Source organism: Syngnathoides biaculeatus, chromosome 14 (assembly GCF_019802595.1).
Source record: "Syngnathoides biaculeatus isolate LvHL_M chromosome 14, ASM1980259v1, whole genome shotgun sequence".
NCBI lineage: Eukaryota > Metazoa > Chordata > Actinopteri > Syngnathiformes > Syngnathidae > Syngnathoides > Syngnathoides biaculeatus.
Window position 1 is genome coordinate 25723264 of NC_084653.1, and position 20477 is coordinate 25743740.

The window sequence follows — 20477 nt, forward strand, 5'->3', positions numbered from 1 at the left end:
GGAAGTACTGGAAGGCCGGATAAATGCAGAGGTTTGCGTTCAGGAAGGGCATCCGGCGTAAAACTGTGCCAAACGTATATGAGCATGCATCAAACGAATTCCATAACGGATAGGTCGTGGCCCGGGCGAACTAACGCCCGCCCCCGGCACTCTTAATCTGCAAGGCGTAGGTAGAAATTCAGATAATGTAGGTCGAAGACAAAAACAGAGGAGGGAAGCGGCTTAGTCGGCAGAAGAAGAAGAGGAATGCACAGAAACCTACAGCTGTGTGTAGGGACTTTGAATGTTGGGACTATGACAGGAAAAGCTCAGGACTTAGTTGACATAAAAGCCGCAAGTGGCCATATTCAAACCCACATTGAAACGAGGAGATATTTACAAAGAAAGACGGTACACAGAAAGAATTTAACGCTAGCACTAACGCTAACAGGGCCGGTTAAAATAAGACTTGCCAGTAAATATCACTGAGACACGCCAGTAAACATAGCAGCAACATGCTAGCACAGTGCTAACAGGGCCGGTAAAAGTCACTTCTTTAGCACAGAAACACAGAGTTTAACGCTAGTGTGGAAAGTGCTAATGCTAACAGGCCCTGTTTAAAAAAAAAAAAAAAATCTTACCGGTAAATATCACTGACACACGCCAGTAACACAGCAGCAAAACACTAGCACAGCGCTAACAGGGCCGGTAAAAGTCACTTCTGTAGCACAAAAACACAGAAAAGAGTTTAACGCTAACAGGGCCGGTTAAAATAAAATTTATCGATAAATATCACTGAGACACGCCAGTAACACAGCAGAAACACGCTAGCACCGCGCTAACAGGGCCGATAAAACTCAATTCTGTAGCACAAAAACACAGACACAGAGTTTAACGCTAGCGCGGGTAGTGCAAACAGGGCCGGTTAAAGTAAAAACGGTAAATATCACTGAGACACGCCAGTAACACAGCAGCAACACGCTAGCACACCACTAACCCAGCACGGTGCTAATAGGGCCGGTAAAAGTCACTTCCTCGGCACATATATTCCACCGGTCTCATTCTTACCTTTTCCGCTCAAGTGCCCCCTTATGGCCGTTAAAAAAAATGCACAAATTAGACACATCACCGCATAAACCGCAGGGTTGAAAGCGTGTGCAAAAAGTCTCGTCTTGTAGGTCTGAAATTACGGTAAATGAATTAAAACCGTTAAAAAAAAACATTTTTCCTTTGAATACACCATGTGTTACAAATGTGGTTTCTGTTTCATTATTTCATAAAACACTCCTTTTTATTGAATGTCCCCTTCACGAACATGTTTTTTTGCTGCGACCTTCAAGCTTCCGTCAAACGCCGAAGCGGTAAAAGCGGCACAGGACGAAGCTGACGAACGGAAACGGAGGCTGCTCGCCCGTTTTGAAGATCACGGCTGTCAAAACTTTACAGCCGACGTCAAAATAAAAGCCTTTAAAGTGTGACGTAGGCGTGACAGAGTTTGGTTAGCGGCGTCGCCCCCCCCCCCCACCGACAGTGCCAACATATTTTCGGCTTCATTCAAAAAACGGATGGGGGGGGGGACACACGCTTGTTGGTTGGGTCAACAGCTGCAGGCTAGAATTAGAAATCAATTATTCAGCTTTCGACAAGCTCATTAAGCCTGTGAATAGGATTTTTGTTTTTTTCCCCCCCTTCTGAGCCTGCCTGCTCATTTCTCCTAGCTTGCAGTTTGTAATTAGTAATTTTTTTTTTCCCCACTTGAAACTTTGAAAATGGAAAAAAAAAAGAGGGCGGCCTTTGACTTAACACTCTCCGGGCCCCTCGGAGGGCACCGTGTGTGTGTGTGCGTGCGCACATATTGGAGACCCCTCGGCTTGTTTGGCCACCGTCTAATGACTGGAGTCATCGAGCTAAATTGGGCATTAATAATCCAAGAGGTGTAATCTGTGGAAATTAGCCATTAATAATCAAAGGGACGCCTTGGAAATTATCCAGCGAGGCCGCAAACGAAGCGGCACTAATCAGCGGCGGGGCCCGGCGACGGCAGAAAATGAGCGAAACGGAAAAGCCTGGCGCCAGTTTTATGGGGCGCTCGGAGGAGGGAGGGGGAGGGGGGGGGCGTCCGTGTTGCCGTGGAGACCGCCATCAATCAGCGGCATCAAAGTACGCGTGCGTTTCCTCAAACTGTTACAGTGCGGGACGGCTTATTAGCAAACGCTCCTCCCTTTCTCCCCTCTTCCTCTCCTCCTCCTCTCCACATTGTGTGTGTCTATCTGATCCCGTGGCCTTTTGTTGCGCTATGAAAGGCCCGATGCCACACTCATTATTTTCTCCTTTATCTCTCTCCCCGCTGCTCTGATTAGAACGGTCGCCCCTGACAGACGCCCTCAGCCGCCTCCTATCCATTACATCCTCGCTCTTGTGTGTGCGCGCGGCCGACACGCGCGACGCTTACCTACCGAGATAAATCGCAAGTGTCCTCGCCACGCTAAAAGACGAGCCGAGCCAGAACGCAGCCGTCGAACGGCCGGGGACCGGGCGCGTCCGGGGCTCCGTCCGTTCGGTTCCGTTCGGTGGTGGCCGAACGCCGAAAATGTGCGCGGAAATCCCGCAGCGTCATCTCGCAAGCGCTGAATCCAAAATGATTTTACATGCAATGCAAAGCCCATAGCAACTGTTCCTAATATTTTGACTTAATGCCCCCCCCCCTCAGAATATACCATCATTTTTTTTTTTCCACATGCTTTCAACAATCCGTTTTATGGGTGATGCGGGTAATTTGTGCAATTTTTTCCTAACGTCCGCAAGGGGCCACTCGAGCGGAAAAGGTAGGAATGAGACCGGCGGAATATATGTGTCGAGGAAGTGACTTTTACCGGCTGTGTTGACGCCACGTTAGCGCTGTGTTAGCGTGTTGCTGCTGTGTTACCGGCGTGTCTCAGTGATATTTACCGGTGAGTTTTATTTTAGCCGGCCCTGTTAGCGTTAGCGCAGCGCTGGTGTTAGCGCCGTGCTAGCGTTAAACTCTTTCTTTGTAAATATCTCGTGTTTCAATCTGGGCACTTGCGGCTTTCACACAGCTGTGGCGTATGTATGTACCAAATGGTATTTCCTTTACAAATGTACAGTACTGGGTTAGGCTTATAACAAGGTACGCTCTGTGTAGATAAAAAATAGTGTCGCTCCAATTTCAAGCAATCATGAGATGAAAGCATTTGTGAACCCGACAAGCAATGTTTGAAAAAAATAAAGTGACTTTTTGTCATATTAAAGCTGTTATAGAACGACAGTATACTATAAAAAATACAAAAAAAACTATAAAAAAAAATAAACTATAAAACTGAAATATGAATCAACTGATTTGATTCTAGGTTTGTACTCAAGATCGGGTGATCCCAAACCAACACTTTCGTAGACCAGAACTCACTTGAGACCAAGACAAGACGGAGACTTTTGCAAGTTGAAACAGAGTCCACACCAGGACCAATATCAATTTTTAAAAAATGTGACCGCGCTGAACAGTTTAAGAATCTTTCTTGAATTTTCATTTTCTTATCAAGACATTTGACAACCCCGGAAATATTTATTGATCTTTTTTCCACCAAGACGCCGACTAAAGTTTGACAGTTGAAAACAGAAATAATCAAACATCACAAAGCAAGCAATTTTTATTTCATTTCTATTTTTTCCATAAGAAATTTCGTGGTTAAAGAAGCCTGATTGAATAATATTTTTTATTTGTATTTTTTTTTTCCACATTTGCGTTTGGTACGTTTCACTCCCCCCCTCGCAACACCGTGAAGGTGGCAGTCATTGGGGGGCTGAAATATGAATTTTGCATTCAAGACAAGGGTTTTGTTGTTTTCTGTTGATTTTACTTTGGCAAAATCCATCCATACATCCATTTTCTTAGTCGCTTATCCTCACAAGGGTCGCGGGGAGTGCTGGAGCCCATCCCAGCTGTCAGGAGGCGGGGTACACTCTGAACTGGTCGCCAGCCAATCGCAGGGCACATGGAGACAAACAATCACACCTAGGGGCAATTTAGTGTCCAATTAATGTTGCATGTTTTTGGGATGTGGGAGGGAACCAGAGTACGCGGAGAAAACCCCACGCAGGCACGCGGACAACGCGCAAACGGGGCCGGGATTGAACCCGGGACCTCAGAACCGTGAGCCCAACACCAGCTGAGTCATTGTGCCACTAATTTGTGACAATGGAAATTTCCATTTATTTTTGCTGTTGTTTTGGACATTTTCTTTGGATATTTCAGAATTACGGCCTATGGCCTGACCGACCTTTAGAAATATTCGCGACCCTTTCAAATTTGTATTTGGGTGCCCCCCCCCCCCCCCCGGTCTCGTTTGCGTTCGGTGTCACCGTGCAGCCTTTCAAACTCCCTAATAAGATGTTTACGGCTGAAGATGAATTTATGCATAAATCAGTGGGCCGGAATTACGGACAACACTTTTAAATGTTTACAGATCCCATATAGAGTATCCCCCCCCCCCGCCTCCCCCCCCCCCCCCCACCCCACCAATCGGGCGAGTGCCCTGAATATGCGATTTGCTTTTAAATCGCATTATGGTGCAGAAACCCAGCAGAAATGTGATGCAATTCACCTGCGAGTTAATGGAATATGGCTTTAAAAGGGAACTAATTATGCCCGTTTAGCAGGAAGTGAAAGGCCCGCTTCCCAATGTAAACATTAATGGCCTCCTTGATTAACATAAGAATAGTGCGTTATGCGACTGTCGCCCATTGGATATGCATCTGTGACACGCCGCACACACCGAGCGGACGCACTAATACACTTATTACCTGCCTTATCTGCCAAAGATGCCATTTATGTTGTATTGTTTGACCAATTTGTATAAAATTCATTTGCTAATTACCGTTATAAGGCAAGCGACTGCGGCGGGCTAAGATGAGCTTTTTCTTCTTCTTTGTCTCGCAGCGCCGCCTCGGGAAAGTTTCCGCGGACGAAATGCGGCGGGAGGAGCCAGAGGAGGCAAGATGGCGGCGGAGGGACACAGGAAATAAGGTGAGCCCGTTAAATGGCGAAGGAGGCGAGCTAAAGGGCACGGGAAAGGAAGGGCGCGCTTTGACTCGGCGGCCCCCCCGGGGATGATGACCTTCTTTCGCATTCTGCTAACTTTGACGACTGACGACCATCCCGGCCTGCCTTCTTGCATTGAAGTCTTGCACTTTCTTTAAAGGCCAAACCGGTGCTACCGTTGTTAGCGACGCGACGCTACCACGGGATACCACCGAAAAAAAAAAACAACAAAAAATTGAATACATTTTTTTGTAGAGCTCGTGCAGCTACGTCATAAAAATCACGTGACTCGGCAAATTGCCGGTCAAACAGAGAATCGTTGCAAATTAATTCCGTTGAGACGAAACGAAAATACGTCTTATCGCACGACATCCAGAGTTTTGTCTGATACCGTTAAACATTTACAAGGTGATAATAAACGAAGGTACGTGGAAAAATTTTATAAACTCAGCATAGAGGCGAAGTGGATGTTTTCGCCGATCACAAATCGGACTGTTAACCCAGTTCCGCTCGTCTTGGACAACTGGATCTACACACGGATCCGGTGAGTAAGTCGTCGAGATTTTCACGGAAACGTTTTAAAGTGTAGAAAAGTCTGGACGCATGCAAATAATTCGTTGCTGGATCTGTTCTCAATCAGGAATAAATCCCACGTAGTGATGGACCCGCTCCGATTTTTTCAATACAAATACCAATATTTAAATAAATGACCTCTGGTTTTGCACAAATTTGCATTCATTAACTATGATTGGGATAAAAAATTTGGGACGGGGAGTCGGCTCCCCCGTACACGGACGCGTATCGCTGCCGCACGTTAACCTCCGTAAACCTCTCGACTGCGACAAACTTTTTTTTCTGTTTTTTTTTTTTTTTTTTAATATGCATTGTTCTCAAATGAGTCAACTTGGCATCATAAATACTTCTTGGGAATTTGAGATTGAGAGGAATGATTCCTACCTGAAATGAAGCGATCGCTACGCGGGCGTGTGTGTGTGTGTGTGTAGTTTGGTCACGTTTAAATGCCGAAATCCATTGATCTTTTTTGGTCTTTTCAGATAACATTCCATACAAATACCAATATTTAAATAAAAGACCCCTGGTTTTACACGAACTCGTATTCATTTACTATGATTGGAAGAAAAAAAAGAGGACGGCGAATCGGCTCCTCCGCACACGGAAGCATATCGCTGCCACACATTAACTCTCTACCGTGACAAACGGTTGATTTAATTTTTTTAAATGTGCATTGTTCTCAAATGAGTCAACTTGGCATTATAAATACTTACTTACTAATTCCTACCTGAAATGAAGTGATTGCGACACAGGCGTGTGGGTATTTTGGTTGGGGACCATCCATCACGTTTAATTGCCGAAATCCATCGATATGTTCTGGTTTTTTTCCGCCGGTATTCCATAGAATGACCTCTTTGAAAAGTCTGTCTCGTCTGTTGTGATCACCAACAGCACAAAAGGTTTTGGGTATTGTGAATATTCTCCTCCGGTTCAATCCCGTGATAGTACGCATCAGGCAGTGCTTCTTGCCAGGACACTTTTCTCACCTAGTTTTGGTTTTCTCGTGGCCAGGGCGGCTTTAACGCTTACCTCTGATCTGGTCACATTGGTTGCTATCACCTTATTCGGATTAGCTGTTGGTGTTCACTCACTTATTCCTCCCCATCTTGTGAGTGTCTACCTTATTTTCAATAAAAATATGAAAGCGTATACCATAAATTCTCTTGCATAATGCTCACCCATGTATAGTACGCACCCAGCAAAACTGACCTCAAATTTCTGGAAAACCCTTCTACCCATGTATAATGCATTTTTACAATGTATGATTTTAGTATTGCCATATGATCAAAATGTTAACTTTTCTATTTTTTTTTTCAAAGAATTGTTCTAAAGGTAAGCACTTCATTTGAATATGCCATAATCTTTTATTTTCTTGCTCTTATTCTGAAATTCAAAGCCCCACTTGTATTTAATAAATTAGAAAACCGAGTTGTTCTTATTTATTTTATTACCTGGGCAGAATTTGGAATATGGTTACAATTCTTTAAAAGAAAAGAAACACATTTTTTTTTTTTTTTTAAAGGATTCAAATTAAATGGTCAACCATTTCAGAAAAGCATAGCCATAAAGAAATTAATAATGGTTGTTCTTCAGTCATCAGTCATGTTTTTTCAAAAAAGTACACATTCAACCAGGTTTTGTAAATTTATGAGCACGACTCATATGTACAGCGACGTACCCCTGTCGTATTGGAGTGACCGCTAGGTGGCGATCGCATATTAAAATGAAAATCCATACCTTTCTTATAACCCCTAAGGGGCAATGACATTTTGAAAGAATACAGCTTTTTCATAACCACTAGATGCCAGTATACATTTATAAAATGAAGAGGGGTTTTTTTTTTTTTTTTCATTTAAAGGGAATGAGAGGAGCCGTTTTGATTGGACACAACGGAAGCCAGCTGCGATGGCTCCCACGTTGCCGCAGACCGCTTCCTTTTACGTACGATCAGTCGTGCTCATCTGTGTAATTACCAACCCCCGCCCGGTCTGGCACGCACCGCTTCGGATTTATACCGGTCAGGAAAAAAAAAATAAGACCACACGTGTAAAATCCCTTTTTGAGAGTCCCACAGTGTGCAATAGCGGTTACCACATTGGCCTCAGTTCAGAAGTTCCTCGTTGGACTCTCGGCTCTGGCCTTCCCCTTGCGGAGTTCTGTTCTCCCTGCGCTCGCGTGGCTTTTGTCCAGGTTCCTCCGGTTTTCCTCCCACATTCCCGCCCGGTCAATTGAACCCTCCGAATTGTCCGTCGGTGCGAACGTGAGTCGGAATGCTTTGCCTGTGCCGCACCGTACGTGCCTTGGGATTCGGTTTCGTGAGCAGTCCGGGGGTGCGCAGGAGACGGACGGTCGGCTGCGCACTTTTAGGTGGGAGGCCGCGTTAACGGCGGCAGAAGTTTGGAAATGTGGATATTTTTTTTTGTTTTTTTTTTTTACGATGTTTGAACTTTATATCCCCCGCCGGAGCTTCCCCATCTATTCTGTTCTTGCCACGCCGCAGTTTAGCGGGCGAAAGGTGCAAAAAGCAGGAGAGCTCTTGTGGTGAAGGAGCCGCAGAGTGCGTCTTCGCTAAGAAGCCATCCAAGCGCCTAAGTGGTTAATGCGTCGGCCGCCTTTCTTACCTCGGCTCAACCTCGCCGTCTGGAATCTCGTACCCCCCCCCCACCACCCCCCATTTTTTTTTTCAACTTGTGGATCTTTATAAATGTGAGTTTTTTTTTTTTTTTTTTGGTGTCATCAAAGGAAGGCGTGCGCACTAATGGGCTCTGACCTTGCCTGACTGCTGTTCTTAAAAGTGGATTCGAAATGCTTCACCGTTTTTTTTTTCCCCCCCTTTCTTCATTGCATCTCGCATCTTCTCCCCTCCGTACATTTCTTCTTTCACTTCACAACGCCGCCGCCATCCTCCTCCCGAGTTTTTTTTTTTTTTTTGGGGGGGGGGCTGATAGCCATTAGTCTTACACCCTATTACATCAAATATGACTTAGTGTGAGCTCTAATTGGAGATGCGTTAGCCAACGGTCTTGCACCCTCGTCCTCCTTACGAGATCCCTCCATCCCTTCATCGCCGTGGCGACGGTATTAGCGCTCGCCAGTTGCTGCTAATGCCTGTTATTGACCGACTGGGCAAGTAATGCGATACAGTGCGGCTAACTGATAACCAGACGAGCTCCATAAAATTTGTCGAGGTAGCAGGTTAGATTGGGTTTTTGTCATTCTAGCAACCGTGGTATTTTCAAAATATATAAATACATGCATAAATAAGCTGGTTTCTGCCCCTTTTGGCATGTCTGCAGCAGATTTCATTCACCGCCAATCACGGCGTCTCCTTTCATTCCCTTTAAATTGTTTCACATGGAGATGACTGCACCACCCGGGTAACCACCGATCTAAAAATGAAAAAAAAGAAAAAAAAAGACTGGATGGCTCATTCACTGATCTCCAAAAAAGAGACTCGATAGTTCATTGGCCACCAAAACTGAAGTCGCCGTCCGCCATCTTGGCACTCCCAAAACAAGCATGCCGACCTGTGCGTTAATCGCCAGTTTCGTGGCTGCGAAAAAACATTCCACAGGTAAGTTAAAAAGATTTACTTTGACACTGTTAACGTTTGTTTGTAAAGGGTTTTTTTTTTTAATTTATTGACGAGCTTAATTCACTTGAACAAAGTTTCGTTAACGGTTGTTTTTGTTGACTGTTCACTCTCTGCTTCACCTTTATAGGCTGAGGGTTTTTCGTGAAAAAGCGATGTCAATATTTTCCCAAACTTCATCAGTGGATAAGCCAGAAAATCCATTTTCTGTGGAATTACTGATGAATTTCATTTTCAAATGCAAGGAAAGAAGTTTACATTTTCTGTCTGAAAGAGGACGTCACAGAGACAACAAATTATGTTTAGCATGTATTTTCCCATTATTTCCAAAAATATATCTAACTGATTGACTTCAAATTTAATGTTTTTTTTTATGACAGAAAAGGGTAAGTTTTTTGCTACGTTATGATGATAGTGCGTATTTTGGGAAAGGTTAACGTGTCACGGAAATCGGGACCGAGGTAATATGCGAGGTTTCTTGGTAATCACAGTGTTCTATGTCTTTCCTTTGCAGTTAGCATTTTTTGGCTTTACAAGTCGAATAAAAAAAAAAAAAATCCTTCATGTTACCAGAACTGGAAAAAATATCAAGCTCACACGACCAGTTTTAATTCTACATGCCAATCTTTTGAGGAAAAACCATGCCATAATCCAACCTGTCAACGGTGTTCCTCACACGTTTTGGGAGTACCAAGATGGCGGCCAACTGGCTTCAACCAATCGACACGCCGCTCGATGTGCATCCGCTATCCGGTCTTTTTTTTTTTTTTTTTTTTTTTCAGGTCAGTGCGGGTTACGCGGGTACCCCGATGAAATACAGAACGAGCGAGTGGAAAACGTTGGCGAATTAATTATGTCCGCGGGCCACATGTTTAGCACGTGTTGTCAAAAGAATATTAAGATAAAAAGAAAGAAAAAGTCAAAGAGCTTGATAATATGAACGTGACTGCTGAGTTCAAGTAACTGTAAGTAAGTTAGTAAGTTTTATCTGTGAAAACTGGTTCATTTGTCGTCGTGACTTTTCAGGACATCCTCGCATGTCCCAAGGGGGATTTGTTGTACTTCAGAGGTTTTTTTTTTACCCCCCCCCCCTTTCTGAAAATTCCTACGACTTTTCGGGCTGTCAACTTACAATGGGCCGGCTTTAATTTTGGTCCTATTTACGTCTTCATCCGAAACACGCTGCCCCCGGGCCCCCTCCTCCTCTGGAAAAATAATGGGATGTTTCTTGTGCGTTTGTCAGCGGTGATAAGATGATTATCTGAAAGGTCTGTGGCACATTGTGGAGAGAGTCTCGCCTGCGCCGCTGGAGTAGGTAATCCCGGGTAATAGCATTACGGACACAGTGTTTTCCTAAAGACCGTGATTATCCGCTGCTGTTTGCCGCTGGATTGACATTGGCCTCCCTGGTCCAACACCCCCCCCCCCCCCACACACACACACCCCTCTTTGTATTCCCGCTCACTTCTTCTCGGCCCGTCGTCGCGTCGTCCCACCTCTGACTCACCGCGCCACCGGGCCCCTCGCGCGACGTGAAAATAGACCACGCGGAAGCCACGAAAGGACAATTTGCTCGTAGACGAGAGCGGCCGAGATTTGGCGCCTTCCGCCTCGGCGTTTTGAGGTCAGCGCTCGCTCTTGCGAACGACGTCTTGTAATTAACACCGGGTTGCGTTTCAGCTCTTGCGGCGGCGGAGTGTGCTCGCTCGTCACAGCTGAATCCAAATAATATTCAATGCATTAACAGTTCTTTTCTTTTTTTTTTTTACTTTGCCTTAGACCAAAAAGGCACAAAATTCGGTAGACTCACACCATCCAAAAATTCTAACTTTACAAAACTGACTCCGACAGAAGGCGCAACCTCAGCGTGTGTCGCTAACATTCGTAGCTTGGTTGCATTCACTCGTTTTGTCAAGTTCATCTTTTACCATCTCGATGGGGTTTAAGTCAGGAGACTTTTTTTTTTTTTTTTAATAATTCTGACGTTGGTTTTCAGTTTGGGGTAAGTTTAATGTTTTATTTTTTTAACTTGTCAGTTTGATGCCCCATAGCTCAGTGGTTAAGCATTGATTTGGTAAACCAGGGGTCGTGACTTTCTATCTCACTCGGGGGCCTCGACTCCCCAAGAGGGCTCGCGTCAGGAAGGGGATCCGGCAAAAAACTGTGCCAAAGAAATATGAGCGTTCATCTGAGATGTCTCGCCGTGGCGACCTCTAACAGGACAAACCGAAAGAAACTTACTTGTCAGTTCAACGCTTTTTAGAATTTCCAGCCACGGTCCAACTTAAACTACTTGACTGTTATTTTAAAAAACCCCAAAATTGAAAATTTGGGGTGGTCTAAAAGTTTTGATGGGTTGACTACGCATTCATAATAAATAAATTATAAATAAATTGAGGAAAATAAACCCTTTGCTTCTAAATTTCTTGCGGAAATGTTTATTTATTTTTTTTTACACTTGACATTTAAGAATATAAAAAATTTCACTTTTGTACATTACCTGAACAGGAAATGAAAGTAAAGGGGGAAATGTCGATCACAATTCCAACAACGTCACCACACAAATGCCTTTTTGTCTGTCATCACAGATTTCCCTTTATGATTCCCTTAATCCCTCTTTATACTTGTGCGATAATTAAGGATTTTAAAATGTTACTGAAAAAGAGTTTGAGCGAGAAAGGGATTATTTGCATCGTTTTCCTTGTGGGGGGTGGGGGGGAAATCTAAAATATTCAGAAGGTAAACAGATTGTGTTTGATTTTAGTCTCCTGTGATTTCTCCTCTCGGGCAGACATTCAAAGAGCACATTAGCCTATGTGTTGGCTGATTTGCAAATCTTTTTCACCAAATGCGATTTGTGATGACTTGGGACTCTTTCGGTGTCCGCGCGTCACCCCCCCCCCCCCCTCCTCCCCCCACGTCACACGCCGACGAGTGCGCATGCACGCGAGGCTGTCACCAGCACGTGTTTGCAAGCTGGGCCGCCTCGTAAACGGAATTTTGTAGTAGATGAACATGACGATCATTTCACTGGAAGCACGGGTGCAATTTTCACTCAAGATAAAAAAAAAAAAAAATGATAATAATATAATACCACGTCACCACCTGTTAGAACCTATCCAAGGTTTCTGTCACCGTCACGAGTAGCTTAATAGGGGTCCTTTTTTTTTTTTTTTTTTTTTTTTTTTCGGTAAATCTTGTCCGGGCCCTCCTCTTCCTCCTCCTCCTCAAATGCGGCGCAGCTGCCCTTCACAGCAGTGGCGCTGCAGCCCAATCACGCTGAAGAGCCCCAAACGCTCCCATTTATTAGAATACGCGTTTGCTATTGTTCTCCGCCTTTCACACAAATAAGGACCCCCACCCCCCACCTCCCCGTCCCCGTTTTGTAAGCACCGACCCCCCCCCCCCACCCGCGAGAGCAACAATAACTTGGAATAGTCTTTTTTTGTGTGTGTGTGCGTGTGTGCACGTGTAGATGCGCGCGCGCGCGTGCTGTAAAAGTGTCATTCTTCTCCGGTCTGGCCCGCAGTGCCGCGCTGGTTGTTGGCTCTCGCGCGGGCGGCACCGGCTGGTCCGATGCCGCCTGGCACTGCGCGCGCTTGTGCAGCTTTATTTTTTATTTTGTGGGAGGGGGTGTGGGGTGGGGGGGGGGGAGTAGTGTCAGTATTTTAGATTTGAGGAAATCTCCCCGCTTTGTCCGCAGTGGAGTGGAGTGGAGTGGACGCGCCGATAGACGCGTAAGTAGGGAACAAAAAACCAACAAAAAAAAAAAAAAAAAAAAAAAAGGGAGTCCTCGTTTTGGGGTTTTTACAGTTCCCGTGTTATGCTTTTCCACGCAGACACGACCGATATTTTGTTGCTCTATTTCAGTAAATTTGGTGGAGGAGGAGGGCAAAATGTTCTGTGGCGATCACGTGTGTTGATTGCATTATTAATAATATCCAAGCGCGTCGGGAAGATTGGCGCACGCCTGGCGTCCCTTTTTGACGCGCGCGTTGATGTGGAAGTTGCGCCGCGGGGCGAACTTTGATCACTCCCGCAAGTGCAAAGTTTGTGTGGCTTTTGTTGAGGTTGTCGGCAGCGCTAAGGGAGGAAAAACAAAAGTGTCGCCGTGCAGGCAGGCAGGCAGGCAGCGAGGCTTCCTGGTGTCGTCATTAAAGGTTCAAGCCCAGCACCGAGTCCAATTCTTTATGTTCTTCGTGCTCTCATGCCGCATTCTTGCTGTTTAGGTGTGATATCATTTGGATGATAATTAGTCCGTTTCTGTGTTGCAAGGTGGTGTTGTTTGCAGACTCATCCAAATATTCGTACACATTAGTCGAAAAACATTTTCTATATAATGAATACAATTCTTGCATATCCATATTTTTAATGTGCACTATTATTATTTTTTTATCACTATCCAAATTGTCATAAACAAAAATGTAATATTAACGTGTGCATCTTATTTGATGTGCAAATCTCCAAATGGCTTTTCCATCACCTTCCACTGCAGTCATCTACACTGCGTTCCACTTTTTAAATTTTATTTTCCTTTTTTTATTAACAACTGAACGTGTCCCCTCTGCCAATGTGACATTGGTATAAATATTAAGCTAAACTCTAAATTAAAATCATAACTGGAACGGCGTTAGGTGATGAGTGTCAAGACTGGAAACGGACTTTTTTTTACATTTGTTTTTTTTTCCTCAAACAGAGGCAAAGTGGCCTCCTCTTTGCCATCGCAAGATGGCGACATGGAACTACATGACCCACAATGCAATGGGATGTGACGCTTATCCCATTGGCTGGGCCACCGTTAGCCTTCCTTTCATCTCTGCCCACCTGTTGCGAACTGCACTTTTATGACTTCATTTCTTCATTCCTGTCCCTCGATGATGACGTTTACTCCTCATATCATTTTATACTATTTGGACTGTGACTTTTTTTTATATATGCATTTGCCCTTTGATTTGGGATTTAAAGTAAAACTATCAATGTGCGTAGACTGTCGGTTTTAATTTGCTTCACAAAAATATGCCATTTAGAATTGAGGAGTTGTAAGGTTTTGTTTTGTTTTGTTTTGTTTTTTATTTAAATGCACAGAATACGGCAGAAAACAGTTTGGACAGTTTGCTCACAAAATTTGTTGCTTTCAGAAAAATTTTGATCTAGCTATTTTATCCTATCTTATCCAATCTGTCTGATCCATCGAACCTATTTGTGTCTAATGAGCGCCCTGGAGTCCACCATTAGGTTTAAAAAAATATATATATATATATAAAACATCAGTCTGTACGCCAGCGAGCAAAAAGCTTCGACATGGCGAAAAACAACCGTTTTGGCGTGTTCTTGAAAAATACTTCAGATTCATCCAGAAACGAGCTTCCTCCCCCCCCAAAAATGATGACGATATTTACAATAACATCACTTTGAGCCCCTGAAAATGGAAGAGCACACAATAGAAAAAAAAACCACTCCTCCAAAATGTCTTTTTTGGGGGGAAAAATCTGTGGCGAGACTAACCTGTGCCTGTATCACGTTTTATTTAAAATTCAGCCCAGTTGCGTATGAACGACCGCGTATGATAAAAACAAACGAGACTTAGTACAGTTCTACACAGCCGAAGTATAGAGCACAAGCCAGGGGGTGTCAAATTCTTTTTTGTCGCAAGTTTCTTGTCTCTTATTATTACACGAGAAATGGATGGATGACTTGGTTATGAGGTCAGAGGTCAAGTTAAGCGTTATACCGTGGCTCAAATTAGTGTACAAAGTGGTTTGGAAACCAAAAAATAATAATAATAATAATAACCTACTTTGCAGTAGCTAAATATTGTGATTTATTTTGACAATTTAAATGTTTGATACAGATTTAATTAAGAATCATTGGAGTTGATACACGTGATTTGGGCCATATTAAAGAATTTGGCAGCCCAGATCTGGCCCCCGAGCCTTGAGTTTGAACTCCAGCACCTGCCTCTGGCCCAGTGAGCAGTAGTGCCTCCCAAGAGCAATTAACGGTCCATAGCCTGCAGTTTGTTGTTGTTGTTGTTGTCGTCTTTGTGGCACAACGAGCCACTGGCACATTTGGCTTGGCAGAGTGTTGATGGCAGATGCCCATTGGGGGGGGGGCGGGGTTCGGAAGGGGGGGGGGGCAGCACCCAGAGGCTGAGCCGGAATCGAACTTGCAATGTCTGCCCCATGTTGATCACCAGTACTAGCAAAGCTTGGAATGTATTAATCAATATCACCATTATTATGATTTTTCTTCAAAATTGAGTCAAATCAACGCAACATGTTGGGAGTAATATTTGGTGTGCGTTTTGAAAGTGTTTTTGTCCTTTATTTGAGGTACCATCTGTTCAGTTAAATCATTCTTCAAGCGTTTGCTTGACATTTTGTTTTATTTTTTAATTTAATAGTCCTTTTGTTGTGCATTTTCCTTGTCTGTATTTCTTTTTGCACTTTGTTTTTCCTGCTGCTGTAGTTTCTGAAGGCCGAAACGATATTCGGTGTCGCACTTGCTGCCTAAACACAATATTGTGTAACTCAGCCACAGTCGTTTTTTTTTTTTTTTAAATCATCAATGACTGGGCATTGGGCAATCTGATTGGCAGGAGAAAAAAAAAAATAGACGTCCTCAAATTGAAGCTTTGCTCGGCGTCCCGATCGCACCGACCCGACCGACAGCACTTTCTTTGGTTCGTTTTTCTGCCGCCTGTCCCGTCCAACGCGCGCGGTGTTTTGGTAAGGTCGAGTTGCGAGAGCGACGCCCCCGCGCTTCTTTCCTGCCCTCGCTCTTGCCAACCCGGAGTCAGCTGACACCGCCTATGCAAATGAGGCGGCCAGCCGGCTGCCGATTGGCCGCCCGCGCCCGATTTAAGTGCTGTCAGCGCGCGCGTCACATGGCCGCCGCCGTCAACCGCGAGTGCGCGCTCCACTGTGCATTCTGTCACATGCAGCGGGCGTGAGGCAGCAGCCGGGCGGCCGATCGGAAGCCCTCGTGGGAAGATCGCTCGCCCGCAACTCCCTTCTGAAGTTTTCCCCTTTTTTTCTCGCCGGTGAACGTCCTCCACACGAGCCGCTCCGATGTACAGCATGATGATGGAGACCGACCTGCACTCCCCCGGGCCCCAGACCAACACGGCCGCGGGGCCGACGGGGCCCAACGCGGGCTCCAAGGCGAGCCAGGAGCGGGTGAAGAGACCCATGAACGCCTTCATGGTGTGGTCGCGCGGCCAGCGCAGGAAGATGGCGCAGGAGAACCCCAAAATGCACAACTCCGAGATCAGCAAGAGGCTGGGGGCCGAGTGGAAGGTGATGTCCGAGGCGGAGAAGCGGCCCTTCATCGACGAGGCCAAGAGGCTGCGGGCCATGCACATGAAGGAGCACCCGGATTACAAGTACCGGCCCAGGCGGAAGACCAAGACGCTGCTCAAGAAGGACAAGTACTCGCTGGCCGGCGGGCTGCTCTCCGGGGCCGGCGGCGGCGGCGGCGGGGGAGTGGGCTTGGGGGTCGGCGTGGCGTCTTCCTCGGCGGGCCAGCGGCTGGAGAGCCCCGGGGCGCCCCACGGAGGCTCCGCGGGGGCGGGCTACGCGCACATGAACGGCTGGGCCAACGGCGCCTACTCGGGTCAGGTGGCCGCGGCCGCGGCGGCCGCCGCCATGATGCAGGAGGCGCACCTCGCCTTCGGCCAGCACCCGGGCGGAGGCGCGCACCACCTCAACCACCACCACCACCACGCGCACCCGCACGCCCACCACGCGCACCACCACGCGCACCACCACCACGCGCACAACCCGCAGCCGGTGCACCGCTACGACATGAGCGCGCTCCAGTACAGCCCCATCTCGAACTCGCAGAGCTACATGAGCGCGTCCCCGTCCGGCTACGGCGCCCTCGGCTACGCGCAGCACCAGGGCTCCGCCGTGTCCTCGTCGTCGTCCTCCTCTTCGTCGTCGTCCGCCGCCGCCGCCGCCGCCGCCGCCGCGGCCGCCGCCGCCTCCTCCTCAATGGGCGCTCTGGGCACGCTGGGCTCGCTGGTCAAATCGGAACCCAGCGTCAGCCCGCCGGTGAGCGGGGGTCCGCACGCGCGGGGTCCCTGTCCCGGGGACTTGCGGGAGATGATCAGCATGTACTTACCCACCGGGGAGCCGGCGGACGCGGTCATGCAGAGCCGGCTGCACGCCTTGCCGGCGCACTACCAGAGCGCCGCGGCGGGCGTCAACGGGACGGTCCCGCTCACGCACATCTGACCCGCTCACAAGCCAATCACTGGAATTGCAAAGGAACGCAGAACCAAATATTTACCTCTTTTCTAGACCCCCTCCTGCAAGAACTACCTGATTTTGGTTTGTTTGTTTTTGTACAGAATGTTTATCACGTGTAAATGAAGGCTCTCCCTCTCTCCTTTTTTTTTTCCTTGTTCTTGTCGAGGAGGAGGGGGCACAAAACTGCTGATATTTTTCTTTAACCTGCTATTAAATCATCTTTTCTAGTCTAAAACACTCCCGGTGCACCTTGCGCTTTTCACCATATTTTTATTTCATCTAAGTTATTTAAAATATCAATACAATATTACAGAGAGAAATGGGTAAAAAAAAAAATAATATCCCTTTTTAATCTTTAAAGCGTTTGTGTTCCAACCCGCGTTTTATTGTTGTAACACCCTCCAGTCTTATTGTTGTACATTTGTGAATAATTTTAATTTCTGAAAGAAGGGTGACTTGGCAACGTGCTGTTGTAATTTATGTGCTTTTCTGCAAGTGAAAAGCCCTGATACTTTACTGCAATGATACACACACACACACGCAAAATGAATGAAATAAATTTCACAAGATGTTGCTTTGAATTATTACGCGAAATGACTCTTTGGATGCAAAAAAAAAAAAAATGTTTTTCAATTTAAAGTCATGACTGCCGCGAGGTTTTAAACGGCTTTAATAGCTCGTGCGCAATTGTGGAAAAACGATTATCTCTCATTTTATGATGGCCAACTTTTATTGCTCAAGGCTGAAATTATTATAACTTATTTTTATTTCTTGCACTTCTATCTTTCTTCCTTGTCTGTGCAAACAGGCCAAAATGATTTATGAATCTTTTTGTTTCTTTCAGGATCTTAAATGCATTTTAAGGCCTTCTTCAAACAAACGTGTTACTGGTCTTATGCTAATCAATCATCTTTAAATTGCTGTTAGTTTTTGATCAGACACTTATTTTCATCTACTTTGGAAAATTGTTTTAAACTGGTCTGTGAAATAATTTGTTCATTCCTGTTTTTTAAGCGTCACAACTTGCTCCTCGCGATCCAAACGCAATAATAACAATAAGCTGTTAAATGTTTTTTATAAGTTTCCAAAATTATGAATGCTAACGTTTAATTTTTTTTTAAAGTTGAACGAATAATATTATGAAAAAGATGATCAATTGCATTCTGTCTTTTTAAAGATGTAAAATGTACACACACGTATTTCTAAATTGTGAGAGTCAACATATTTACAACTAATAGTGACAAGCAAAAAAAAATGTTTTTGCTCTGCACATTGAGTTTATGTTAATGTTTTCGCAATCCGTTGGTCTTAATTACGATTTCAACGTGCAAGTGACATGTAATAATTATTTCAAATCTGATTTATTTTCAAGTGGCTCAACTTGAAAAGGCTGGCGACAAGTTGCATGCTGGGTAATTGACTGCCAATTCCACACTTCGTGGATGACAATCGAACTTGTCTTATTTAACCCCCCCCCCAAAAAAAAGTTAGACGCTCGTACCAATTATATTAATTATCCTTTATTTTTTTTCATGGTTTAATGACGTCATTATTTTTGACAGGCCCGCAGCTGGTTTTGACATTTACGCGTGCTTTTTTTTTTAATTGCCCGAAGAATAATATCAGCCTACACCTTCTAATGAATCTAACTTCATGCCTACTTATGCATTTTGAGGGTGGGGGGAAAAGGGGGGCGGTCCCATTAATGTGAAATCCATTGTTGAAGGGCGGCTTGGTAGTTTCTCCCTCGAGGAAGACTGACCTGTCGCGTCAAGGCTGCACTTTTTTTTTTTTTTTTTTTTTTGCGTGACAAATGGCGTCGAAAGTGGTGCAAATTTTAGACCAAAAAAATAAACATAATTTAAAAAAAAAGGGGGGGGGAACAAAACATTGACCGTTCCCAATAAATCCGCGCAAATGTGCGGCGCCCTTATCTTGTACGCATGCAGGCCGCTGATATTTTCCCCCGCTCGGGCTGCGACTTGCTTAAAGCCCCGATCCCTTGCACCGCCATGTCCTAAATGGGGATAATTAGCGTCACTTTATCACGCCTCTGCATATTTTCTGCAGGTCTCCGCCTCCCCCACACCCCAAAAAAAAAAAAAAAAAAAAAAAAATCAGACAGCAGCCTGCACTGCTCTGTCACAGAAGATTATGGAGACAGATTGCACAGAGCGAATGTGGCGGGCGAGATTAGCGCGGAATAGAGAAAGCAAGTGGGCCAGTGAATGCCTCCGAAGGGGCCTTATCGTGCAATTACACGTTGACATGTTGAACAATCTTGCTGCCTCTTAATCCTGCCGCGCTGCCGCTGCGCTATCTGCGCGCGCGGCTTCAGCACCCAAACGCGGCACCGGCCCGGCTGCATGGACGACAGTCATCAGAAATACAAGTTAGAAGGGAAATTGCTTTATTTTGCAACTTTTGCTCCTTTTTTTTGTGTGTGTGCGTATTGTCACTTGCAATTTCATGACGCCGAATATGTGGCCTTATCTCGGAATCAAATAGCGACGAGTCAATGAACGCACCATCTGTAAGAATAATGAATAGAAAAATGGGGGGAACAAAAAGTGCCAGGCAGACAAAGATAAATGTTGTCAACCGGCAGACTTCGCTGTTGGTCACAACATCCGAGCATCCTTCTTGCTTGGGGGGCGATTGTGGAGCGCTACTGTCGGAATTTGGCACTCGTGACCCCCACCCCCCCCCACCCCCAACTCCCCCTTCAACCCCCATCTTCTTCTTTTAATGCAAGGTCGGGGCAATGTGAGGTTGGGAAGTTTTTTTTTTTTTTTTTTCCCTTCCCCACTCAGTGGCTCCAACAATGGCGATTACAAGCCCCAGTAGATTCCTTGAAAGGGGACGCATCAGGGTTGCGAGCGCTGCAGGTGTGGGAAAGGCACCGGGGTGACACCCCCCCCCCTCCCCTCACACAAAGTACTCCGGACCACACAAAACCCCCGCAGGCGGAAGGGGGGGGGGGGAGCGACGTTTGCAGGAAATGCTTTTTGCAGAGCTTGGTGAG

The 20477-nt window shown here is 45.7% G+C and overlaps 1 protein-coding gene across 5 annotated transcripts in view; it reads left to right on the forward strand.

Annotated features, from left to right (window-relative positions):
- sox1a (SRY-box transcription factor 1a) overlaps window positions 1-18417 on the forward strand; it is a 95096-nt gene extending 76679 nt beyond the window's left edge. For 3 of the 5 annotated variants that reach the window (XM_061841643.1, XM_061841645.1, XM_061841646.1), the window contains 2 exons: window positions 4934-5020; window positions 16263-18417. In XM_061841643.1, coding sequence (XP_061697627.1) covers window positions 16271-17437 — 1167 coding nt within the window. In that variant the 5' untranslated portion in view covers window positions 4934-5020; window positions 16263-16270 and the 3' untranslated portion in view covers window positions 17438-18417. Of the gene's footprint in view, window positions 1-4933; window positions 5021-12860; window positions 12938-16262 lie in introns of those variants that run through there. The other 2 variants (XM_061841648.1, XM_061841647.1) reach the window with 2 other exon arrangements.
- The last annotated feature ends 2060 nt before the right edge of the window (window positions 18418-20477 follow it).